Here is a 27,372-nt window from a genome sequence, read left to right as displayed (position 1 = left end):
TGTACCAGGCCTTTGTGGACACTGCTGAAAGTCCCGGCATCCTAGTTCATCCCATTCCAGCAAAGTGACAGGAAAGTCGCAACAAAGGTGGATCCTCCAGGCCTGCCTAGAGAGGCCTCAGGGAAGCAGCCCATCAGAGCCCAGAAGGCTCAGATAAAAAGAGCTGCAGGGCCTTAGCAGATCAGTTCCTTGCTGGGACCAGAGGGGCAAGGAAGGATGCTCCTGTCTGGCCAAAGGAGTTTGAGAGATAACCAGAGATTTTTTTTTTCCTGGCTGAATTTTGCATTGCTGGGTTTGGGAGAGAGAGAGCTGAAGAACCTTAACCCCGAAATAAGGGTGATGCTAACGGGGCTAGCATGGAAGAGGCCGAGAGAAGCAGCACAACTAATTGAATCAAGCAGGAGATAGGTGCTGCTTATAGGGTGCTTGGGTTGAACCCGAAGTAGTGGGCTGGCCTGGGTTCCTCTGCCACTGCAGGTAAAGTGGCATAAACCCAAAAGGTGCAGAGCTTATTTGGAAGCCAGAACAAAGGGCTGAATTTAAAGGGCCCATAGTTGGGCTGAAGACCCTAGCAAGGACAAAGAGACTTTTATTTGCTAGAGTCTTTAATACCCTGGAAAGGGTTCATTCTGACTTTATAATTTGACCAGAGGCCCAAGCCACTGAGGACCCACCAGGGTCAGTCAGCAGCTCGCAGGTGGCACCAGGGATGTGTAAAGGGCTGTGGTTCACATCCAGCAGCTTGGAGGTGCTCAGGAGGTGAATGTCCCATGACACCTACATGGAAAAGTTTACCCCTCTCAGATTAATCTAGTTGGTAGCCTCATTCAAAAGCCAATTGCTGCATTAAGAACAACAGACTTCCCTCAACCCCCCTCAATAAAAGAGCAATGTTTTGGGTTGGTTAGGGTACTGTTAAAGCTAGAGACTCTGGATCAGTGACCCAAGAATGGTATATGAATAGAAATCAAATTGCTCAATGTAATGTCTGTATCTGAAGACCTACCCATTACTAGAAATACCAATAATCAGTAGCCTGTTAAATTGGGACTTTTAATAAGATGTTAAGAGTAGGAGGCAGCTCTTAGTTTCTCTTCGCTGCTCTCATTCCCACTTCAGCCAAGAACACTTTTACAACTGGTGAGTGTCAAGGCCTCAAGAGCCCTTGAGAAGGTCCTGGAAAATATGATTTGTGGTACATGGCAGGTTCCATGCATAAAATTTCTTGACTACAGACAGCTTTCATTTGACACATTTTCTTCATTAAATAGCACTTTAATAAGTGAAAATAGAAGGGGGGAAGGGCTTTAAAAGGGCGATATACTTTCAGTACTCTTGAGCAGTTTGTTCTAAGCAAAGTTGACTGTTATCTTTTGCAAAAGGATCTGTTTAGCAACCATGTTTCTGGTATCATAACTGATCACAGAGGTTCAAACCTCAACTGATAATATTAACCAAAGATCTATCCAGAGCTTCTCCTGAATCCTTGATATCTGCCGTATTAATTTTGATGGAATTAAATGCACATAGGTATTAACATGACCCTGTCACTGTACAAGACAAAACAGGCAAACATGGTTTTGATTACACAGACCTTGGCGTGCTCAATCCCCTCAATGGCGAACACACCATTAAAAATTATTTACCTTTTATTAAAGATACAGAAAAAGGAAAAAAGTTAAAACACTTGAAATGTAAAGTATTAAATAAGACTTTTATTTTAACAATATCCCTTATTCCTTTTCTCTTTAGCTGTAGAAATTTTGTAGAGGAAAGAATAACTCTGCTTGACAGCCTTTTAGATGGTACTAATAGTGGTATTAACTGTCCTTTTTGTGGGGAGGGGCGAGAGAAGAAGTTAGTTGAAATGGTCTGGAGCACTTTATTGCCCTTGTTGTCAAAGTCAAATTTCCTTGAAGTCAAAACAAGATGCACACACATAAGGGGACAGAAAACAAGAGAAAAAATAGAAAATATAGTTTCTGTTCCTGGAGCTGACTGTTACTTGCAGTCTCATGGCTGGAGAAACATGGGCACACCACATAGTCTGCTCAGTCACTCCACGAACTTCCAAACTAGTACCAGCATCAGGCTACTTAGGGCATTGTTCTTAGCTGCCTCTCTCATGAAGGGCTCACAGTTGTGTTCCAAAAGACTGAACTGTCATTGCTGGCTAAGCCAGACTCAAACAGAAGGCAAAGAGAGAAACAGGAAAGAGAAGAAAGAAGGTTAAGAATGAAAAAGGACATGCAAGGGAGGAGTTGAGAACAGAAACCCAAGCCTCATAAATATCACTCTTTTCAATTCATCCATCTTCCACCTGGTATCACTATTCCCCTCTGTCTCTTTTAAGGACCCTGAACGGGTTGAAGAGTGGGTTAAGCCCATCCTCTCATATTTTGTCCACCAATTAGGCCCAATTTCCAACACACCAATTTTGGTCATTAATCTCCAATTTCATTTGCCTCTTGTTCACCAACCACACATCTCACAGTCCTTGGTACCAGTGGATATTTTTGTTTGGTTTAATTCAGCCTGTTACCCTTCTCTACTTTTTTCCAAATAATGTTATTTAACAATCTGAGTTGATCTTCCATTACTTTGGACAACTTAAAGTACTTGCACAACACAAGCCCTGTAAAAGCAGCTTCATGCAGTGATTAGTGCAACTTACTGGAGTGTTAAACCTTTATTTCTCCTCTTACCCTTCTTCCCTTCTCTGTCGTATCTTTCATTTGCCTGTGTCTTAAGTCAGCGGTGTGCTGCCAAAATTTTAACAAGGACTTCTTCAAATATTTTCCAGCTCCCTCAGGAATACATCTGACCTTCTGTCAGCAAAATACTCTTCCCACACTTCAAATAACCCCACATACTTATCCTCTACCCCACAAAATGTAGCAATTCGACACTCTTCCCACACCAAACAGCGGCATCAGTGATTTCACTCTCACGCACATCAATCAGTCCCTTTAACATGCCAGGCTTCCCTCTACCCTGCATCTTTCTTTCTTTTAGAATAGCATCTTGGGACCCCAGTCAGGGCTTTGGCCTCATCGCTGTACAAACACCACAAGGACAATCCCTGCCCCAGAAATCTCACAGTCAGGGATTTAGGCCACACACAACCAATGGATAAGTTGACAAGGAACAGCAGAGACAGGTGCATTTACTTAAATTAGTAATCAGCAGAAGTCCAACCAAAGCCAAACAGCATCTCAGAGGATCCCTTCTTAGGCAGCTGTTCCTCAAAACAGAGGTGATTGTAGCAGGCAGCTGTCTTAAAGCCTCTGTCTTGGGGTGGTTGGTCAGGTAGAGAGTGGGATGGTGAAATGGGTGTTTTCTGCTAGGTTGGGGATGTACGCCCTTGGTTCTTGAGGTGGGAAGTTTTGTCCGACTGAGAGGGGTCTACCCCACCTTGTATAGGGATCAAGTAGGGGAACTAGGTCTCCCATTGCTATTAAGGATATTAGGTTGGGGGGGAAGCTCTCCCAGGATGGTGTGGAGGGCTCAGTAAGTAAACAGGCCTTTGCTGGCTGGTATGAGGAGTCAGCAGGAAAGTGGGTTTCTCCAGATGGTGTGGGCGAGTGGGTCTTCAGTGACTAGTATAGTGGTCAGGTTGGGGAGTGGATGTCCCCTAGACCAGTGGCTCTCAACCTTTCCAGACTACTGTACCCCTTTCAGGAGTTGGTCCCACCACCTGTGGTGTTGAGCATGAGGGTTTTCCTTATGGGAGTCAGAGAACAGGTTCCTGTATGGATGTGTAGGAGAACCCTGCACTGAGATGGATGTGACTGAAGGAAGGTCTTCCTCCTCCTTGGTATCTTCCAACTAAGGGGGCACCAGCTGAAAAAGGGTGGAGAGTCCAGTGGTACTGGAGAGTGATAGTAGTCTGGAGAATGGGGTCTCAGTACTGAGAGGTGTGTGGTACCCATGAGTAGTGGAGATTCCAGTCCATCTGCCACTGATAAAAGTCTTTTGAGTATCTGAATTCCTGTGGTACTGAGTGGAGGATTGGTACTGACATAATAGCGTGCTTGGCAGTTGAATCAGACATACTGTAGATTTTGAACATACCAAAGTAGGCGCCAATGGTCTGACACTGGTTTGCATGGTTGTACTGAAGATCCTGACTGGGGAGCTACTAATGATGGAGCTGTGCTCAGTGGTACTGGTTTGGAGGAGTGCTTATCCTCCTTGTCCCTTTTAGACAGTTCCAGGGCTCTGTTGGAAATGTGTTTCTCTTAAGAGTTCTGGGATTTCCCAGACCCACCAGTTCTGGAGGAGGAGTCTTTTGCCTCTACAATGCTGAACTGAGAGGCTGGGGCTTCTGATGCCATGGACTCAGCAGGGGACGGGGGTCTTTTGGGAGCAGGGTCCTTATGATAACAGTCAGCAGTTCTCTTTTGGGACCCTTCATTGAGGTCTCAAGAGTTTTGCCCCTCTTAGGCAAGATCTGTGTTGAGGTCAAAGGGGAACTTGATCTGCCCAGAGACAGATGTCTGTGGGAAGGTCTTCTGACCTGACTCTGAACTGGGTCAAAAGGAGCACTCCAGCAGCAGCTTGACCTCACAGTTCTTCCTTGCTCTGGATTTAAGAGCCAGGCAAAAGTTACACTTCTGGGAGACATGTGACTCTCCCAGGCAGCTGACACACTTAGAGTGGCCATCATTGACCGAGATAGGCTCCCAACAAGAGAGGCAATGTTTGAATCCTGGAGAGTCGGGCCTGCCCTGCCAGGAGAGAAAGGCTCCCTGAAGTGAGGGAGAGGACCAAAGTTAATCCTCACACTACTTATCTACTAACTATGCAACTAACAATGATCTAAAACCAACTAACACTATACTAAACTATAAAGAAGAAGTTCACTCGGGCATTCTCAATGCAGACACGCTAGGGCTCTGTCTTAGGCCGAGGTGGTTGAGAGGGAACCGAGGGCAGATCGACCGCAGCAGCCCTATGTAGCCTCAGTGCATGGCACGAGGATGTATAGGCAGGTCAAACGGACACTGCAAACAGGAAATCTCTGATTAAGGATGCTAGAGACACAGGTGTACCTGAAGTGGAACACCCATAGGGACATTACTCAATGAAGAATTTTTAGCCCACCTCCCCCAGTCTGCTGCTGAAGGAATGGATCCCATCTGCGTTCAAGTCTAGCAATCAAGTTGCATTTTCTAGGTTTATCTTTGGAACAAGAGTGGCTACAAATTTATTTTTCTTCGTCAAGAAAAAAATTCCTTTCACATGACCCAAAGAATAGCTCCGTTAACAAGGGAGCTCTCCAGTTCTTCTGTGCTTCAAGTACCATCAACTCTGATTCTTAGCATGACTGTAAAAAATACTTACCTAGACTCTCTTTCCTCCAAGGAGATTAGAGACTTGGCTGCTTTCAACCATCGTAAGACCAAGGACCCTGTGCCTGCAAGTCTCCCATAGTAAATAAAGTAAGAAAGGGGAATATAGTCCAGCTCTGGATATCTACTCGCAGGAAGTCCAGTTCAAGTTCTGACCATTCTAGGCAGCCAAAACATTATTTCAGTCAGAGCCACATCTAGTAACACACTGCTCCAGATCAAAAGAAAACCTACTGCCCTGTGAAATATTTTAATAATGGTTTACAATGATCCTACAGAAACAGGCTGAAAGCTAGATGCCATGGGATACTAAATATAACAGGGGTGGGCAAACTACGGCCCGACTCTCCTGCCTGGGCCCTGAGCTCCCAGACGGGGAGGCTAGCCCCCGGCCCCTCCCCATATTCCCCCCTCCCTGCAGCTACACTGCCGCATGGGCAGCGTGGCTTGTGCCCACCCACCTCCCAGGCTTTCAAATAAGCCTTTCCTGCCACTCTGAGCGGCATGATAAGGGTAAGGGGACAGGGGGAGGGCAGGAGGTCCCGGGAGGCGGTCAGGGGGCAGTTGAATGGGGCAGAGGTTTGGGGGGGTGGGCAGGAGACAGGGAGCGTTGAATGGGGGGGGGGTTCCGGGGGGGCCAGGGAACCAGGGGAGGGGGGGTTGGATGGGGGTGGGGTCCTGGGGGGGGCAGATAAAGACAGGGGTCCTGGAAGGGGGCAGTCAGGGGACAAGGAGTGGGGGAGGGATGGATGGGTTGGGGGTCCCAGGGGGCAGGGGTGTGGATAGGGGGCGGGGCAGTCAGGGGACAGGAAGCAGGGGGGGGTTGGATAGGGGACGGCGGCCAGGCTGTTTGGGGAGGCACAGCCTCCATATCATTTCGCAACCCCGATGTGGCCCTCGGGCCAAAAAGTTTGCCCACCTCTGAAATATAACAACACTTCATTATTTAACCTTTCATTCAAGGGTCTCAAAGCAGTTTGCAATGATTAGCTGATTAAGGCCTCACGCCACCCTGTAAAGTGGAGTACAGTTATTCCCATTATACAAAAGGGGAAACAGACATGGAGAGGCTATTGCCTATCCTTTTAAGTGCCCACTAACTTGAGGTGACGACATTTTTGACACACCTAAAGCATTCACAAAGGCCGAGCACCTACCAATCCCTTGTGTCTTCAGTTGGCATTGTGGATGCTCAGTTCTTCTGAAAATCATATGTAGGAGCACTAGCTCCAGGCCCCCAAACAGTGAGTCACCCAAAATTATTGGCCACCTGTAATAATTTAGGCTCAAATGGTTATCATATAGAAACTCAGTGGTAGAGCCATAATGAAACCCAGGTCTCCTGATGACCAATATTCTGTTCTCACCACCATATTATACTTCCACCCAGGTACTTCAAAAAAGAGCTACAGAAATTAAGGCTACAAATTCCAATAAGTTGTATAACGGATTCTTGTCAGTGGGGAAAAAAAAGACCTAAACTGAAAAACAAATTATGCACATTTTACGTCCCACAGAGGTTCAGCATTTTATTTTTTCTAAGGCTGAATTAACTAAGAAAGCAGTTAATTTCCAACTTCAAAGATTTCTTCTTGTTTTGAAGACAATAAATATGCAGCAAATATCTCACAGCAACAAGGAGCTGATTAGACATATTTAAGCAAGAATAGTTGCTTGTCAAAAATAATTAATGTGTCATGTCTGGCTTTATTTTATTTATTTTTGGGGGGAAACCAAACCACACATTTCTGCCAGAAGAATGTTTCCCTACATTTTAATGCTTCTTTAAAATTGTTCTCACAAGACAACGTTTCTAGCAGTTTAAACAACAGAAGAGTTATTCCTACCTGCTACAGTGACTTTAGCTGTCCGACTGATGATAGCCCCAATGCCTTCTAAAGAGGCCTCACATTGGTAGAGACCCTCATCTGGCTTATGGTGCCTGGAATGGACTATGCTTTGTATCAAAAGGGAACCATTGGCCATCTGCTGTCTCCTTTCATCCACTGCCAGATTTAAGAAGACTGCATCTTTCTTCCACTTGATGACAGGAATTCCTTGATCTGACTCCACTGTGCAATTCAGCAGCACATTACTTCCACGCATGGTGACAGCATCTGAAGGCTCAGTCAGGAACCGCAATGATGTAAAACCCTTAACTTGTGAACCTAAAATAAGAAAAGCTTGGTTATTCATTCACGTACAGGGAGATAGATGCCAGTTCTGGTGCATTAACTCATTGAAGAGTACGAACACAAAATCCCAGAATAATGACAGGTTTCAGAGTAGCAGCCGTGTTAGTCTGTATCTGCAAAAAGAAAAGGAGGACTTGTGGCGCCTTAGAGACTAACAAATTTATTTGAGCATAAGCTTTCGTGACCTGAGCTGTAGGTCACGAAAGATTATGCTCAAATAAATTTGTTAGTCTCTAAGGTGCCACAAGACCTCCTTTTCTTTTTGAAAATCCCAGAAGACACTTTGGGTGCCTGGCGAACAGTCTGAGAATTAATTTAATTTAAAATAGCATGTCTCAGCAAATTGACTGAAGGAAAACCAAGATGAATATTTTGGTGCCACCAGTTCAAATACAATATTTACAGAAGGGAGACAAATATGTAAGCAAAGCAAAATACCTTTAACCATTCCCCCCCCCAAGCATTACTTCAGGAAATAAGTTCCAATGTGTTCAATTTTCTCTAGTGCAGTGGATCAGTACAAAGCCTATGCACTATTTCAGTACCATTTTGAGGGTATAAGTGGAATTTACTCTAATTGGCTCGTAGGGCTTGTGCTGGACCCCTGCACAGAGCTGAATTTCACCATGAGAAGTTTGCAAATAGCACTTGGGTGGCTTTGTATTTATGAGCAACCTTTCAGAGGAGATTAGACAAATCCAGAGTCTGGTAATCTTTTGGAAGTGCTCCCAACTCTTTGTATATGATGAAGCTTTTCTCCCCTAACCAAAATGACACTCACATCTGTAGGAGGAAGAGAGTCTGAGACATAAGCCCTTGTATCAGAGGCCTGGTATGAGGCAGGACCTGCTCACAGAATTTGGCAAGAACAGGGCTGATATTGCAGAAAAACACATTCCTAACAAGTGCTAGTCACAGAATGCTCATGCAAACACATGCCAATGTCCAGTGGTACCAGAACATCCTGATATCAAGGGTGGTACAAAAACATTACCCAAGGATAACAGGAACACAGTGACCCATCCTAAAAAATAAGGTCAGGGTGATAGTACAGAATAGAGATGTTCTGATCGAGCCAACATGTACAAGATGGGTGATAACTAGCGATGTCAGGGGGCAGTAACTAACTATATCAAAGGGGCAATACTAACTTGTTTGTATCGGGGTATAAAGATGTATCAAAGAGGGAGTATCTTTGTCTGGCCTTAGGGAGGAATGGAAAGTCCTGCCATTCACTGAGCTGGTCCATTGTTATGGGCATGCATATATTAGTGGTCTGGCAGAGTCTGCAGGATACTAGTATCATGCTTTGTCAACAATACACCTGGCTGGGTGCCTTCATCCCTTAATGGATCTTGTGGTCATTGGGTGGTTCGCTCAAGGTCTGCCATGCCAGCTGCCTGCACAGGGCTGGGGCGGCACACAGAGGGAACGAACACACACACACACAGCCAAACAAACATCTACCAACATCTAACCACAACATCCTCAAAAACACGTCCTCTTGACTTCTTTTCCATTCCTCTGCAATAGAGAGAGCAATGGGGGAGATACTGAAGTCCCTTGGGTACCAGCTGAGAAGGTGTCACAGCAGCAGCCATTACAGGCTATTCTTACGCCATAAATGTGTGACATCAAGAATGCATGACAGGGCTGCAAAATGCAGAGTCTAGGCCCCTTTGCAGCCCTGCACAGTTAGGAGGCAATGGAGAAGAAGATGGAGTGAGAGGCTTCCATGGAGGGCCCATGATATGAAAACCTTAACTGATAAAGACTACAAAACTGTTAAGATGCTTAAGAACTAGTAGATTTTATTACATATTCTAATGGCACAATAAAAGGAACGGAAATGGCCCTGATTCTGATTTTCTACTGGATTGCACCTTTTCCAGTCATTTACACCTGTGCAAAGTGCATGAAATTGGATTCTGATTTGGTAGCATTTTACATGCACTTTCCACAAATGTAAATTACTAGGCCATGGTCCAGGTGTGGAGAATCAGGCCCTATAATTTCCATTGATTGCTAAATGGTATCAGAGAGTCAAAACTTATAGGACATTGCACGTCTTTACAGCTGCTGACTGTGAATGGAAACGAGGCAGATATCTTCTGTTATGCAAACCTTTTCCTCAACCTTTCTTCCACAGATATGCTATATATAGCATTCCTAGCTGTTAAGGGTTGGGTTGACAGTGTGACCTTGAACTGCTTGGCTCCTGATTGACTAAGCCTCCAGTATATGATATTTCCAGCCCCTCGCCAGCTACTATCCTCCTCTCCACATTACCTTTACTCTGACCATGTTCTAAAGGAAGAACAAAATTAATTGACTGGCAAAAGATGTATTCAAGGCCTGATCCTGATCTTGCTCATGTTGGTTTAATCCCAATTGAAGTCAATGGAGCTACACTGGTTTCAGCAGCCTAAGATTGCATATTGGTGGAAGGTACACTTTTGTCATGAAACTGTTGTTAGTAGCAAACAGACCCATTTACAATTTAGGCAAGTACAGTTATCTTAAAAACATTTATTGCTTTTTATTCTTCCACAGGCCTCTGGTGTTTGTTTTTAAACCACAGCTTCTTGTTGGACATTTTTATTTATACCACCAAAACACAACACATTTTAACACCCAGCTGTTTATGACAGTATGTTAATGAATTTATGTGACTAGTATCAGAAGTAAATAATCCACTTCTTCTGAAACAGTGGGGTAATGACAGATTTCAATTCAGGGAGTTCATAAATTACAGAAGTTAACTCTCTTTTCATGCAATTACCCTTGCAGTTCAGTCACAATTTCAGCTATTCATATCCTTTGCAGAAGCCATAGTTATCTTAAATTGCTTTAGTGCATAGTACCTAAAAGCTTGAATAACCTGTAATGCTTTTGGAATGTGAATACAATTCAAACCCTTCTCTGAAATATTGCTCCTGGAGGTTGAAGTGATGAGAGGTTGAAGAAATGATCATATGCTTTCAAAGACAATTTCTTGGAAGTCCAGGAAGGAGGAGGGATTAAGAGACAGGTTTTTAAAGGTATTTAGATGCCTAATGATACAGATAGCCACCTACTGAGATTTTCAGAACTGCCATAGTGCCCAACCCCTATTGAAATCAATGGCAGTTAGGTGCCTAGATGCTTTTGAAAATCCCACTCGGCTCCTATCTGGTTAGATACCTAGGAATTAGATCAAGCAACCCCCAACCAAAATATTAGATCTTGAATGCCAACCAACCTTTGGGAACATTCCAAACCATGTACCATCATTATTTTAACAAGGGACTTCCACAAACCTTTTCCTCCCTAACCTGTGGTAAACCCCGGGTACCAGAGTGCACGCACCTGCAGACAGGAAGGCTGAGGGACTGAACATTGTTCAAAATTTTTATGATATGTCCAAAGATTACACAGATTTAGTCTTTGTTAGATTAACAGGGAACCAGATTCCAGACCAAAGCTGGACATACAACCCTAGAGCCTGTCAACTGGAACACCTTGGTACTCAGAAGCCCAATCATGGAGAGTTTTAAGGTGGAAACTCACAACGTAAATTGCACTGAGAAACCAATATGAGGGCAGTGCAGTGTATGAAGCACATATTAAAGACATTCTGTGTAACCAGGCAGCAATATTTTACACTTGCTAAAGTGTTCAAGCAGTCATCACGTGTGGCCCTGTTTCTAGTGGATTGCAGTAATCCAGTTTTCTTGTTCTTCACACACACGTTTTATAGTTGGACTCCAGGTCCTCTGGGAGAGAATATAATTTCTTGATGGAGAATAATATTTTCCCCTAGTGAGTGTTTAATTAGTGCAGCAAGAGTTGAAATCGAAACAGAGAGAAAAGATGCATTTATGAATATATTTTAGAAATTCCAAAATTGAGTTTAGCTTCCCAAATAATCTTCAAACCTATTTTTTGCTGAGACCTAAATAAATTCCACTTAGAAATCATTGCTCTGCCCTACTTTCTCACAACATTGCAACTCATGGTGACCTTCCCTCTAGTGAGCAGCACTGGAAATAGCTTCTTCAGGGCACAAGGGGGGGCGGGGAAATCCCAGTGTGTTTTCCCTTATTCTGCCAAAAGCGGAAATGCCACCTCTGAAACGTTCCTAATGCCCAGCACAGGGACATCTATTGAAGCCAATAGCAAAACGCCTGCTGGCATCAATGAAAGGAATAGTGGGCTGTTGGGAACCAGATCTGAAGTCAAATCTTTACATGGCAAAGCACTGTCCCGAATGATTATCTCTTCAGCTACAGCCAGTGGAGGTTTTTAATCTCGTGCTATTGGAAGATGTGAAGATGCTGTAAAACTTCTTTAGTATTTGTCCGAGTCCTTGAGAAGACGCTTCCCAGCTGTGCTTTACCTTAAATATCTCATGAAATCCAAGATGAGTTAACAATGCAATGGAAGCACCTAAATACAGCACAGTTTACAACAGGCCATTAAACTCTTCACCCCTAGTATTTGGAGGAGGGGTGGGATTTGTTTTTCCATTCGAGATGGCCAATGGGCTCATTTTATTTCTAAGAACCAGACTGATATTTTCCAGCTATGTTTAAACCTCTAGACTACTAAAACTTATGCCAATAGCTGAAATTAAGGGATGGGAGGAAGGGGTAAACTAGAAGGTAGCTGTAGAGAAGCTCTTTTAAAGTATACTGCAATATAAAATGTCTCTTCTACAGTTTCAGTGCTTTATCTGGCACGTTTGATCACCTCCTTAATTTTTTTCCATCTTTAATTATATTTCCCTTGCAATCCCTCAGAGTTGCAAAAAGCTAAACATTAAAATAAAAAGTTTGTGATTATTAAACTCCCAAGCATTCAACATCAAACCCAATGAAACTGAATCTTGGATTTGATGTTCATCAGCGTTTTTGGAAACCCTATGTTTATGAAAGTTTGGTGAATATAGATTGAGGTTACTTGCAGAGAGCCTTAATTACTTCCATGGGATTGTCTGCATAGGTAAACGCTAACCAACCTGAGTAAAATTTGCACAATTGAGTCCATGCCTGGGACGTTGCTGCACTTCTGTCACAAAAGTTTACCTCCCTTGTGACTTTTCCCCAACATGTTCCTTCAGGTTCTATGCCTCTCAAAGACATCTACAATCAGAGCATGAGATGTGTGTGCTTTTCTAATTGTTTTAAGTGTTATAACAATCAACAGCTACTTCCATTGCAGAGAAGAAGAGATTTCACAGTTGCAACAGCATTTGACCAAACAACCCTGGGAGCTTTTTTATTTTTCAAACACATATTAAGAAATAAAAACTTTTGCACACAAATTATTTGAAATCTGCAAACGTAAGGGTACCTCCATCTATCAGAAATATGGTAGCATAATATACTAGCTGAACTAAGTCAATTATAATAAAATGTATTTATGGAAGCCCTGAGTATTTTTCTCAGGGGCCATTTTGATTTCGTCTACAGATCCTGCATTAAATTAGCTTAGTGCTCAGACTAGTAAACACTTAATTTACAATTCCAGGTAGCGTACAGTACAGCAAAACTTGTCACAATTTTCTATGTGCTCCAAATCAGCTAAAACTGAAATGAGGCTTCAAATATAATAAAATTATTAAAAGGAACGACCTCATTTTAATCTAACTTGTGTAGCGCTGATTGTTGGTGCTGAGCACTTTAAATTCTAGCCCTTTTTGAATATCTGGCCCAACATGTGCATTAATATTACATGTCACATGTAGAAAGACAAGCCTGCTACCCCCAAGGAATTTACAATCTGATTCAAAGGAGCACGGTACATAGAACAACTCTTCAGGCATTATATACAATTCTGTAGTTCTCTATAGTGGTGCATCAGCTCACTGCATTTTAAAATAGTTCTCCTGTAGTGTTTTGGACTGACACTGTAGTAATTTTTATTAGGAAAATTGTGTCACTAACTCCCAAGAATCCTGGTGGTTACTGAGCACATATAAAGAGTAGGTTTTCAGTTTAAACATTTAGTTTTGACATTCATAATTTAGATTTTTCATTTATGTATTTAGTTGAGTTTAGAGCTCGTCGAGAATTTTTTGATGAAATTTTCTTTAATTGGGAAATGCCAATTTGTTGAAACCAAAATTTTTCATAGGAACATATTCGTTTTAACAAAACCTACCTAGGTTCAATCCCTGTTCTGCCTGATCCTACCATGAGAAGACAGTTTATCCATGCAGGAAACAGAGCTCTTTAGGGCCAGTCCAAGGCTGTGGCGTGAACTCCCACAGGAACCAAGGACCATCACAAATTTTACAACTCTCAGTTCCCTGTGAAAGCTGCACTTTTTTTACCATGATTTCTCTAATAAATACATAGCAGATGGACATAAACTAAAATAAAAACCCTATCAAACTAAAACACCCCACTACAGACACATTTCTCCCCTGGGGAGGGAATGGGAGAAGAATAGGCCTCATGCAATTGATGTTAGTCACATCACGGAAGGTGCCCAGATATCATACTAACAAAGGCGGTACAGGTTTCAGAGTAGCAGCCATGTTAGACTGTATCCGCAAAAAGAAAAGCAGTACCTGTGGCACCTTAGAGACTAACCAATTTATTTGAGCATAAGCTTTCGTACATCCAATGAAGTGAGCTGTAGCTCACGAAAGCTTATGCTCAAATAAATTAGTTAGTCTCTAAGGTGCCACAAGTCCTCCTTTTCTTTTCACTGAAGCTCAGCTGCACTTATGACCAAATATGGCCACTCTTTGGCAGCCTACAGAAACACCACATGACACATCAGGACAGAAGTTGCCACTTGGAGCTGCAGAGGAAATTCGGAGTGGCAAAGAGTTGGAATCTGGCCAACTTTAGTAGCGTGAACTACTTTGACATAAAAAATGCTCCTGGACCTTTAGTGATGTGAGTGTTATATTTCATCCAGAAGACATTAACTCAAAACAGCACATGATCCCCTGGCACCATAAGGGGGCATTGCTTCCACACTGACTCAGAAGGTGCCTCATCACCTCATCCAGGGCCTACATTTTCCCTAGGTTTCTCCCATCTTAGTACTGCCCCATCCTGACCCTGCTTATATGTGGCCTAGTGAGGAAGATATAAATTCAATCGTAAAGAGTGTTACCATTTCAAAAAGTATCAGAAGCAGAACAACTCCTTTCACCCTTAACAGAGAGAGGCTGTCTTATCTTTTCATTCGAAAAAATATAAGATTACACACTGTCGAGGTCATGCCACAGACTTGACCAACTTTGCTAGGGCTGCTTAATATAGTTCACGAGAAATTAAGTGGTCATCTTTTTGGGTTTCAGAAGGAAAACATCAAGGATTAATTCTGTAATAATTTGACAGGTTTTTTGAAAAATCTAGACAAAGTGGTAAAATGTACAGAGCCAGAGTAATTGCAGAGAAGAACTTGCAGCTCGTTCCTTCACTGCTGGATAATTTTTAAGGCTTTTTATGGACACTGAATTAAAAAAACCTGACAGTTCTATAACTGGAACACACACTGCATAATCCTGTCTCTCTGATTTGTTTTTAATGTTTTGCTCATTGTAGGAGTACAAAAGTCAGCTCTTTTCTTATACACTGTTGTTAAAGTCAGCCACTTCTTTCTATCTTCTGCAGAAAGCTCAAAGTCAGATCAAGAATAAAGTACTCTCTACTTAAAAGAAACTCTCTTATTAAAGGAATACTATGTCCTGCAATCACTACTAGCAGCTACAGAATCTCAGTCTCCTCACAAACTATGACTGTCCTGTAAGATTCTGCCTATGGCTGATTTCCTATTCCCTATAGGCTCCCTGCCCTCTCATCCACTGGCCCGCTGCTTTTCTTGACCCATCTGTGGAGTCCAGCAATTGTATCTGGCTCTCTGCTGGGGCCTCTGCATTAAAGTTTTGTGCAGTGTAGGGTTCCAGCTGTGAAAGGGACCCCAAAATACTTTATACACGGGAGGTGAGTGATTTCCAGATTGCTGGTCTCTGGGGACCACTCTAAGGAGGTACCACAACTTCTGGGCCCTACAACTTTAGCATAAAAGTTACCCTACAAACTGCTCCGAAATTTAATACATTTTGAGTTAGTCTTAGATGCAGTTAAGTTCAGGCAAGTTCTTATTTCAACTCATCCACTGGTGGCTGTTGAATGTGATTTGCTGGTGCAATTTTGTGTTATCACCTATACTCAGGTTGTTGTCAGACCTTTTACTGCATGAGCCAAAAGGATGATGATGTTGTTGTTTTTACGATCATATTTAATGCTGTGCACAATAGCTAGCTCATACAAGCCCCAAGCAATTGCAGGTATCTATGTGAAGTTGGAACACGCCGGTTTCCTTATGTAACCTATGCACTCTGCATTCTAATTTGAACACAAAAGTTCTATGGGAAAAAATCCTGCTTTAGGTCTTTTAAAAGTACCGCAACATTTTCAGTCTTCTCCTTTTCAAGGGTCTAGATGTGCTAATTAAGTTTGCTTCTCAGGGCTAAAGGGAGTTAGGAGTAGAGGCAAAATGCTCAGGCCTGGCAAACAGCATTGCTTTAAGGTGTTTAAAAGCAACACTTCCAATTAAAAAGACACCATCAACATGAAAAAATAAAATCCCATTTCTGTCTGAAAATGTTGTACCTACTATAATTACAGGTACCATCTAAGATAACTGTCACTGAAAGAAGGTAGGAGAAAGACTTTTTCCTACTGCGTTTACTCTATTTGACAGCACTCAGTCTCTTTCATTATTCTCCTGTATAGCCATCTCATTTTCTCCACCAATAGGAAAACAGAAAATCCCTTATCAAAATGTTTTAAAGCATTTTTTTTTTAAAGTTCAGGACATGCTATTTAAGGTGTTCTCTATCAGAAACCGCTTTCTTTTCTTTCTCTCTCTTTTTAGTTAGTAATTAAAAACAAACAAACTGAGTGTCTCTCTTTAAGGAGCAGTGCTGTGTTGTCAATCCCATCCAATCTGCTGCATCCAAAAACGTACTGATCATGGATTGAAACCTCTAGAGCAGTGTGATGTCAGTGGGGGTAAATGTGAATGAGGAGAATCCCCAAAGAAGGGAAGCACCAATATATGAAACATTTGGGAGGTATAATAACATGTAAATAGTTCAGAGAGGGGAAACCTGGCCTGTAGTACAAGAGAAGAAAGGGGAAAGGAAGGGGGAATCTGGGGGGATGGGAGAGATGAACTGCTTGTTTGCTAACTATGAAATAATCTAATGATCCTATTTTCAGAGGATGGGTGGGAGAGGATGAACCACCAGGATTTAGCCACAGGGTGTTGTGGGAGGTACAAGAACCCAGTTCACCAGGCATCCAGCCAGTCTGTGAAACTTACTGAACCAAAAAAGGATCCACGGGGATCAAGCTTAGAGGGAAAGAGAAAGCAGGCTGGAGACAGCAGCCTGGGAGCTGTGTGCAAAGACAAGGAGATTGGTTTAATTGGTTTAATTGCCTCTGACTGGGCTAGACTCTGGCATGTTCAGTGGCTTGGGATTTACAGCAGAACTGTTCACTCCTGCATTGCAGGATCAGATTGAGCACCCCCGCCCCCCATCCTCCTGTCAGGACAATGCACAAGGCCAGATACCTGTGGCACAAGCTACCCCTAAAATTGGCAAGATGGGTGCAGGACCTAGCCCTATTACCCTCCCACAGCTGGCACTTTTTCAAAAGGTGGCAGAATTGCCACTCCAAAACGCCTGGAGGAATTCTATCTGCATCGGAATCTGAGGTTCTCACTGCAGCAAGGTCACCAGGAAGAGTCTTGGCTTACAGCAACCAAGACTACCCTGCCCCATGTCCCTGCCTTGACACCGCAATCTCGTCAGCTATTATACCATGTACTTTTCCTAAAATAGCTGAAAGGTTTAGAAACACAACAAATATTAATCTGCTTATCTCTATCACACGCTTACAGGCACACTTCCTGTATTTCCTGATGCCTCCAGGTGAGAAAGTAGCGCAGTTCAAAGCTTTAATGAATTATTACCCATTTAAAAAACGATCAAGACAATAAACTACACCCAACGCTACAATGTAAGACTATATTTTTATTGACAACAACATAAACCATGAGATCAATACTCAAGTTGTATGAACATGTCAGCAGAAACAAACCAAGGCCAGAAATACAGCTTTACATTGTGCACAGTTAGGTGTACTTTGTTGTAAATGATAGACAGAGAAACCAAATCAAAACAAAGTCATTTTTCTGTATCAGTCTGCCTGTTCTTTCCTGACAGAGCCACACAGTGGAGCTTGTTGCTGGCTTTATGAAAACATCCTCAATGTACAAAAACCTGATTTTTATGACATTATCTTATTTTGCAACAGGTATGTCAAGGTTCCCTCCCCACTCTGAACTCTAGGGTACAGATGTGGGGACCCGAATGAAAGACTCCCTAAGCTTATTTCTACCAGCTTAGGTTAAAACTTCCCCAAAGCACAAAGTCTTTGCACTTAGATTAGGTAAAACACTGCGACCACCGAGTGTTTTAGACAAAGAACAGGGAAAGGACCACTTGGAGTTCCTATTTCCCCAAAATATCCCCCTAAGCCCTTAAACCCCCTTTCCTGGGGAGGCTTGAGAATAAACAAGATGAGCACAAACACCTTGGATTTTTAAGACCCAAAAAACCCAATCAGATTCTTAAAAATGAGAACTTTATTAGAATAACAAAAAAAGATAAGAGAACAACTCTGTAAGATCAGAACGGAAGATAATCTTACAGGCAGTCAGATTCAAAACATAGAGAATCCCTCTAGGCAAAACCTTAAGTTACAAAAAGACACAAAAAGAGGAATACACATTTCCTCCAGCACAGCGAATTTACAAGCCAAAACAAAGAAAAGCTAACACATTTTCTAGCTAGATTATTTACTAACTTTACAGGAGTTGGAGAGCTTGCATCCTTGATCTGTTCCTGGCAAAAATATCACACAGACAGACAAAACCCTTCCCCCCACCCCTCCAGATTTGAAAGTATCTTGTCCCCTCATTGGTCATTTTGGGTCAGGTGCCAGCGAGGTTACCTTAGCTTCTTAACTCTTTACAAGTGAAAGGATTCTGCCTCTGGCCAGGAGGGATTTTATAGCACTGTATACAGAAAGGTGGTTACCTTTCCCTTTATATTTATGACAAGGTATTTTGTATGTTGTTGAAGTTTCTCCTACTATGGTTTGGGTTTTTTTGGTAACTTCCTTTTGGAGTCAGGTAAACAATAGAGTATTGTGAATTATAGGGCTTTGACTCCACTGAGGCGTGTGGTGACACCATGAGCCATTCACTCTTCTAGTTTACGTAGAAAATCGAGGTAAAATTCTAGTAGAGCCAATTTGTAATTGCTGTTTTGTACTTTTAATGTAATATGATACAGTACATTTATGTGAACGCTCCAGCATCCCACCCCAAGTTCATGGCCTGCATGTGTTGCTACTTCCCTCAGGCTCCTAGTGCTGTAACACATAACTGATGTATAGAAAGTCCAGCCCTCTGCCTTCAGAGAACCCTGGTTGGCTAGACAGCTGGTAGGAAACCCCATCCCTAATTCCTGCTGCTAGCTTTTGTTTGGTTGGAGGATGGGGATGCAATTTGAGAAGAGACTGTGCAAGTGGTGCTTCTGCTGCAGGGGGGAGGGATAGCTCAGTGGTTTGAGCATTGGCCTGCTAAACCCAGGGTTGGCAGTTCAATCCTTGAGGGGACCATTTAGGGATCTGGGGCAAAAATGGGGGATTGGTCCTGCTTTGAGCGGGGGTTGGACTAGATGACCTCCTGAGGTCCCTTCCAATCCTGATATTCTATGACATAGAAGGCAGAGTGTGAGCCCAGGACAGGTCTAGGTAGCACCCTGAGCACATGGTCTATATAATAAGCCTGCACTGCACGGTAGGTGAGAACAAGTCTGAGTGCAAAGAGAAGGAGGTACAGTGAGCAGGAACTAAGGGATCAATGTTAGAGGGCACTTTGAGTGTTTGCTGATAAAGTTGGTGGAGTGATTTCTGGCTGAAGGAGGGTTCTCCACAGAGAGGCAAGAGATGGGAGTTTGGAACAGATGGAAGCCCTCACCATAAGAGTCTGCTGTAACTGCCCTCTCACCTCCATCTATCTAATCTGCCTGGAATATTTCTAAGGCACCTATAAGCCTGACATCTGAGAATCATTGTAGCTTCCCCTTTCTTGTTACTAGGGCTTAATTCAAATCCCAGCGGAGATTCCCGCTGACTTCAATGACCTTTACACCTACTGATCCTGCTTCTCTTCCTCCCCCCTCTGATAGTTGCATCTGATGCTCAGCCCCTGGGATCTTGATCTGATCTTTGTCTGCTGGGAGAACAAGCAGCCTTCCTTCTTCCTCCAAAGGGTCTTCACTTTTGCCCTAGGAGTGGGAAAGCTTGAGGTTAAGGAAAGGGGCAGCAGAGTTGCACCTGTCAAGCAAAAGGCAATGAGAAAGCCTCCTTTCCTTCCCCTTTCTTTGGCCTTCAGGAGTGCTGTTGCTGAACTCTTTTATTTGGCAAAACAATACGAAAAAGAAAGCTACCTTCTACAGGTTACTTTCCTACCCAACCCAGGTGCCCCTCACTTCTTGCTCTCAGAACAGATCATCCTGTGGAACCACAAAAAATGAGTTTTTGTGGATAGCTGATGGTTCATAGACTGTAATTTGAGAATTTCTCTACTATTTGAAACTATTGTGGATGATGGGAGGATACGGAACTGGTTCGGATAAAATTATCCCCCAGAGCTTTCAGTAGATCTTAGACCAGAGGTGGGCAAACTATGGCCTACGGGCCACATCTGCCCCGTGGGACTGTCCTGCCTGGCCCTTGAGCTTCCGGACAGGGAAGCTAGGCCCCGGCCCCTCTCCCGCTGTCCCCCCTCTCCCACAGCTTCAGCTCGCTGCGCCACCAGCGCTCTGGCCCGCTGCTCCTACGGGGCAGCGCAGCTGCAAGCTCCTGCTGCTTTTGAGTGGCATGGTAAGGGGACTGGGAGCTGGGGCGGGGGGTGTTGGATAAGGGGCAAAGGGTTCCGGGGGCAGTCAGGGGACAGGGAGTAGGGGGTGATTGAATGGGGTGGCGCGGTCAGGGGATGGGGAGTGGGGGGGTTGGATAGGGGGTGGGATCCCAGGGGGCGGTTAGGGGCAGTCAGGGGACAAGGAGCAGGGTGGGAGTGGATGGGTTGGTGGCTCTGAGGGGGGCAGTCAGGGGGTGGGAAGTGGGAGGGAGCAGATAAAGGAGGTGGGGGCCAGGCTGTTTGGGGAGGCACAGCCTTCCCTACCCGACCCTCCATACAGTTTTGCAACCCCGACGTGGCCCTCGGGCCAAAAAGTTTGCCCACCCCTGTCTTAGACTGAAGCATTTTCTGGGATTTGTAAATAAGCCTGACTGTATTGTATCATTATATTCCTCTCTCTGCACATCTCTACTCATCTGGTTTACACATGGAATGGGAAGGCAAAGAATGCCATGCAAGAATTTGTTCCCGTTATATGCAGATGCCTCCTTGGGAGCATGGGGATGTAAACTTGGTCTCCTAGGTCAATCCCACCCATTCCTAAACAACATTGGCTGGCTCCATGGCAAAGTAGGGGTTTGGGGAGCTAACGCCCTTGCACCCCCCAACTCAAGGCAGACTATCCATTTCCCGGCGCCATGTCATCATTTGCATGTGTTGTGCCAGCAGAACCCAAGGAGTGGGTCAGGCCTGTTTTCATTGTGTTCATTCTCGGCAGGCAGTAGGGCATCCAGAACAGATATCGGCAAGGTAGTCACAGAGGTGGAACTAAACAGAGCTGGAGAGGGGGAGGATGACAGAGATATTTAGGGTTTTAGAATTGTAGGAGGTGGTAATTGAAGCAAAGAGAAAAGACAAAGTCACCCAGAGTTAGATTGTACAGGGAGAAGAGGAGGGGGGACAAGGACAGAGCAAAAAGGGACACCAGTGTTGAATAGAACAGGGAATGGGGAGAGCCACTGAGGGAAATGTTGAAAGAGCATTCAAAAAGTAGGAAGAAAGCCAATGCAGGACAGAATCAAGGCCAAGTTGGAGAATTGATGTGAACGTGTCAAAGGCAACAGATGGATCAAAAAGGATGAGGATAGGGAAGAGGTCCTCACCCCTGGCCAGAAACAGATCATTAGTGAACTCAACGAGAGTGGTCTCAACGAAAGGGAAAGGACAAAAGTCAGATTGCACGAGAGAGAAAAGAGGCAATGGGAACAGACAGAGGCATTGCTGGTGAAGGGGGTGAGGGAGAGCTAGGGATTTTGGGGATTAGAAACCCAGTATCTTGCTTGAAAATAGAGGGAAAGGTGCCAAATGAAGTAGGATGGAAGGATGGGTAAGAGTGAGAGGTGTCAGGAAGGTACGGGGTCAAGAGAACATATTAATAGGTTGAAAAAGGAGAACCCTAGGGAGAACTTGGAGATGAGAATAGGGTTGAAGGGAGACTCAGAGCATGGAATGTTGGAGTGTACACATGTAAAGATAGAGAATTGTTGTAAAAAACAGCTCCACCAATGAGATCTGTGTAGTAAGCCAACCAAATCCAATTTAATAGAGAAACACCAAAGCTCCTATGCAATGCTACAGCATAACACCAGTCGAACCCACACTGCACTTCCACAGTGAAAGCACTTCTCAGAGAGACAATATATTTAGGCAGTATTTTTTCTTGTTTCCATTTTTGTTCATTCTCTAAATGTGTTCCCTCCTTCCTCTGAGGCCATTTAGTAACGCAATAAATTAATTTGTACTTTAGAGTGAACTCTTTAATCCTTTTTGTTCTCTCCCCTCCCAATCAAATGCACACTTGTAAATTTGCATACATTAGCATAATGAAACATTAATTACATAGTATTCTGGATAGGACAAGCACAGCGCTTCAATCAATCTCAATAACTTGCACTGGGAAGGTGAAACTGGCCAGTCTTATCAGGACAACATAATAGACACAAACACATCCACAGCGGCTGTTGTGAGTGTGATTTATATGCACCATTGGAAAACAAAAAGCAGAAAATTATAAAGAGGCTAATAAATATCAATTATCTTAATGATACACAGACAAATTGTATTCTGTTGTTTATGTTAGATTCTAGGGCTGTGTTTGCACTGGGGGATGACAAGGGATGAGCTGGCACATCCCCAACAGCATAGGCTTTACCTACTTCCCAATCCACCACCTGCTTCAGCCACTAACAATAGCTTGAAAAGCTCCTCCAAAATAAACCTTGATGAGCTCAACTGGAAATGGTTCAGGTCAGAAGGGACCATGATGATTATCTAGTCTGACCGTCTGTATAACACAAGCCACAGAATTTTCTGCATTAAATCCAATAACTTGGGCCGGGAAGAATAATGGCGCCCATCTTCCCCTTACGGAATCCCCTGGCTCTGCTGCCTACCCATGACAAAGTCCCACTCATCACTGGCACACTAGAAGCATCCATGGAAGTTAGTGTCCACCTATTGTACGGATTCATATACATACCCAGCCATACAAATTAGAACTGGATTTACCTCTGACAGCAGAATTACAAATAAAAATAGCTGTTCCCTCTTTGTGTCTGCGTGTACATTATCCCACTTTAGCCGCTCTAAATTTATTAAATGTAAAGGGACAGAGCAGCTCTCCCTTTCATCCCTAAATTAAAGTGCTCCCATTTTTAGTAAAAGACTTCTGGGAGAACAGCAAAATGGTCTTCATTAACAAAACAAACTGCGCTGCTACAATAATGAATGGGAGTGGTGAGGAAATAAATGGTGTATTCTCTGCAGATGCAGAGCCTTTCCCTCTTGACACAATGAAAGTGCACACTATAAAGCCTTGAATGAATTGTTACAGCTTTTGAAAAATCTCAAAGACATTTTTAAAAAAAGAGCATAACCTGAACATAATCCAAATTGTAAGACATCTGACAGCAAATGAGACTGCTGGATTGAGGGATCACCAAGTGAATATCAGCAAGCCATTACCTTCATGCTTCCGGGTGCATCAGCCCTTCCAAAAGGGAAAGATTTGGTTTCATAATCAATCACAGCTTCCATGTCTCACTTTCCTTTTAACTCAATTAATCCCACAATTTCAATTAACAAAATTATTGCCTACGGAAATATAGCCTAGACGAACCTACTATAAGGTGAATACACAACTGGTTTGAAAAGTATACTCAGTAGTTGTCAGTGGTTCACAATTAAATGAAAGGTCATATTGATTGGGGTGCCACAAGGATATGTCCTGGGTCCAGTTCTATTCACTATTTCCCTAAATGATTTGAATAAAGGCATAGAGAGTACACTACCAAGCTGGGAGAGGTTGTGAGCACTTTGGAGGACAGGATTAGAATTCAAAATGATGTTGACAAACTGGAGAAATGGTCTGAAATAAATAGGATTAAATCCAATAAGGACAAATGCAAAGTACTCCACTTATGAAGGAATAATCAATTGCAGAAGTACAAAATGGGAAATGACTGCCTAGGAAGGAGTACTGCAGAAAAGGATCTGGGGGTTATAGTGGATCACAAACTAAATCTGAGTCAATGTAATACTGTTGCAAAAAAAGCAAACATCATTCTGGGACGTATCAGCAGGAATGTTGTAAGCAAGACACAAGAAGTAATTCTTCCGCTCTAATGCACACTGATAAGGCCTCAACTGGAGTACTGTGTCCAATTCTGGGCACTACGCGTTGGGAAAGATGTGGACAAATTGGAGAAAGTCCAAAGGAAAGCAACAAAAACAATTAAAGGTCTAGAAAACATGACCAATGAGGAAAGATTGAAAAAACTGGGTTTGTTTAGTCTAGAGAAGAGAAAACTGAGAGGGGACATGACAACAGTGTGCCAGTAGGTTAAAGGGTTGTTATAAAGTGGAGGGTGATAAATTGTTCTCCTTAGAACTGAGAACAGGACAAGAAATAACGGCTCTAAATTGCATTAAGGGAGATTTAGGTTAGACATCAGAAAAAACTTCCTAACTGTAAGTGTAGTTAAGCACTGGAACAAATTACTGAGGTAGGTTGTGGAATCACTGGAATCTCTGTCATTGGAGGTTTATAACAGGGTAGACAAACACCTGTCAGGGATGTTCTAGGTAACTTAGTCCTGCCTCAGTGTAGGGGACTGGACTAGATACCTATCAAGATCCCTTCCAGTCCTACATTTCTACAATTAGAAATATATAAGGAAAACCTGCAATACACAAATTGGGGTAAACCGCAATATTAGCATTTGAAATAAATCCCCATCTTCAGGTTTAGGTGATATTACAGAAATAGATTATTTGCTACCCTGAAACATAACACCTTTATTATGTGAATTACTGTAGCACCTAGGAGACCAGGGATGGAGTAAGACCCCATTGTGCTGTAGAAACACAGATTGTAAACTCTTTGGATCAGAAAGCAGCTTTTTGTTCTAACTATATATACTGTATTCTTTGCACCAAAACTAAGGGGCTGATTCTTTCCCCACAGGATCTGAGTAATTCTCATGAATTTCAGTGGGAGTTATTCATGTCTTTCATGGGGAAAACTGAACCCTACCTGACTTACACACACAATTCAGTTGACTAAAACCTAAACCAGGGTCAGAATCAGTAACTTTTTCAGCTCAAAAAATGTCAGGGAAAAAGTTTTGAAATTGTTAAAAGTAAATGTTTTGACATTTTCAGAACAAAAACGGTTTGGTTTTCCAGCTCAAAATGACGTTTCATGTCAAAATGTAAGCTAATTGGATGGAATAAAAAGTTTAAAAGAGGAGGCTAAATAATAATCACTTTGGCTAAATAATGAAAAAGCCATTGGAGCAGAGCAACTAAAACCCGAGTCTCCCGCATTCTGGGAGAGAGCACTAACCACCAAGTGGGCACCCTCGCTCAATCTGAGTCATTTTATGCAAGCTCGCCTCGGGTGAGTTAGACAACTGATCCCTTCCCCTGGTTTGTGAATCACTATGAGACTTAGATGGGAGATAGGCATCCAGACACCAGCAGGGGAGCAGAAGTGCGCACTCCCAGAGGCAGAAACATAGGCACCTAAGGAACTTTTACTGCAAAAACTCAGGTGCCGACTGAGTTTAGGTGCCTCCAGGGTCCATTGCAGTGGTCCTAAAACAGTGACTTAGGCACTCTTGCATTATTTTAGATGTAATATAGGAGCTCAAAGATGTTAATATAATGCAGTTACTGTCCAAAATTAAACAGGTTTAAACAAGGCTCAGGGTTTTGTTTGTACCGCTCTGAGGCTGCTTAGTACCAGGGCAAATAAAAGAATTTTTAATAGTATAGCCTTTTATTAAAGATAAAGAAAAGAAGGAAAAAGAGTTAAAGCATTTTAAATGTAAAGTATTAACTTTAATTTTAACCATAGGCCTTATTCCCTTTCCTTTTAGCTGGAGGGGGTTTTTAGAAGGAAAACCCCTTTGTTTGACAGTCTCTTGGACGATATCAAGGATGGTAATACTGTCTTTTGGGGTAAAAGAGAAGTTAGTTGAGATGGGCTGGAGCGGTTGTTGTTGCTACTGTTGTTATTAAATAGGGTTGCCAGCTCTCTACTTACACAAAACCAAACACCCTTGGCCCACCCCCTGCCCCTCCTCTGAGGCCCCACCCCCGCCCTGCCCCTTCTCCGAGGCCCCATATCCCCTCCTCCTGGTGCTCGCTCTCCCCACCCTCACTCACTCATTTTCACCGGGCTGGCTCATGGGCGTGGGGTGCAGGAGGGAGTGAGGGCTCTGGCTGGAGGTGCTGGCTCTGGGGTGGGGCCAGAAATGAGGAGTTCAGGGGGCGGGGGGCGGGGCTCCAGGCTGAGGCAGTGAGATGGGATGAGTGAGGGGGTGAGAGGAGTGGGGCCAGGGATAAGGGGTTTGGGGTGTAGGAGGGGGCTCTGGGCTGGAGCCAAGGGTTTTGGAGTATGGGAGGGGTCCGGGCTGAGGCAGAGGTTTGGGTTGTGGGAGGGGATGAGGGCTCCAGATGGGGGGTGTGGGCTCTGGTGTGGGGCCGGGGCTGAGGAATTTGGTTGCAGGAGGGGGCTCCAGGCTGGGGCAGATGGTTGGGGTAGTGGGGGGAGGGCTCCAGTTCAGGATGCAGACTCTGGAGTGAGGATGGGGATGAGGGGTTTGGGGTGCAGGAGGGTGCTCTGGGCTTGGATTGAGGGGTTTGGAGGGTGGGAGGTGTATCAGGGCTGGGGAATGAGGTTGGGGCATGGGGGGGGGAAGAGGTCTCCAGCTGGGGTTTTGCACTCTGGGGTGGGTCTGGGAATAAGGGGTTTGGGGTGCTGGAGGGTGCTCTGGGCTGGGACTTGGGGGTTCGGAGTGTGGGAGGGGGCTCTGGGCTTGGGCAGGGGTGCAGGGTGAGGGCTTCGGCTGGGGGTGTGAGTTCTGGGGTGGGGCTGGGGATGAGAGGTTTCAGGTGCAGGAGGTTGCTCTGGGCTCGGATCGAGGGGTTCGGAGGGTGGGGGGATCAGGGCTGGGGCGTGGGAGGGGTCAAGGGTGCAGGCTCCAGATACTAGTCACGCCCTGGTTCTCATGGGTGACTTCAATTTTCCTGATATTTGCTGGGAGAGCAATACAGCGGTGCATAGACAATCCAGGAAGTTTTTGGAAAGTGTAGGGGACAATTTCCTGGTGCAAGTGCTAGACGAGCCAACTAGGGGGGGAGCTTTTCTTGACCTCCTGCTCACAAACAGGGAAGAATTAGTGGGGGAAGCAAAAGTGGATGGGAATCTGGGAGGCAGTGACCATGAGATGGTCGAGTTCAGGATCCTGACACAGGGAAGAAAGGTAAACAGCAGGATACGGACCCTGGACTTCAGGAAAGCAGACTTT

At 43.9% G+C, this 27,372-nt stretch overlaps 1 protein-coding gene across 1 annotated transcript in view; it reads right to left on the bottom strand.

Moving 5' to 3' along the window:
• The window catches only part of DCC (DCC netrin 1 receptor), a 954,381-nt gene that overhangs the window by 635,723 nt on the left and 291,286 nt on the right, over positions 1 to 27,372 (bottom strand). Inside the window, exon 2 of the mRNA XM_074952368.1 lies at positions 7,202 to 7,522. Within this exon, the coding sequence (XP_074808469.1) occupies positions 7,202 to 7,522 (321 nt within the window). The remainder of the gene's footprint in view (positions 1 to 7,201; positions 7,523 to 27,372) is intronic.

The sequence above is a fragment of the Natator depressus genome, chromosome 5 (genome assembly GCF_965152275.1).
Source record: "Natator depressus isolate rNatDep1 chromosome 5, rNatDep2.hap1, whole genome shotgun sequence".
In the NCBI taxonomy this organism is placed as follows: domain Eukaryota; kingdom Metazoa; phylum Chordata; order Testudines; family Cheloniidae; genus Natator; species Natator depressus.
Note: the sequence above shows the minus strand (reverse complement) of the source record. Positions and strands in the feature narration are given on the sequence as shown.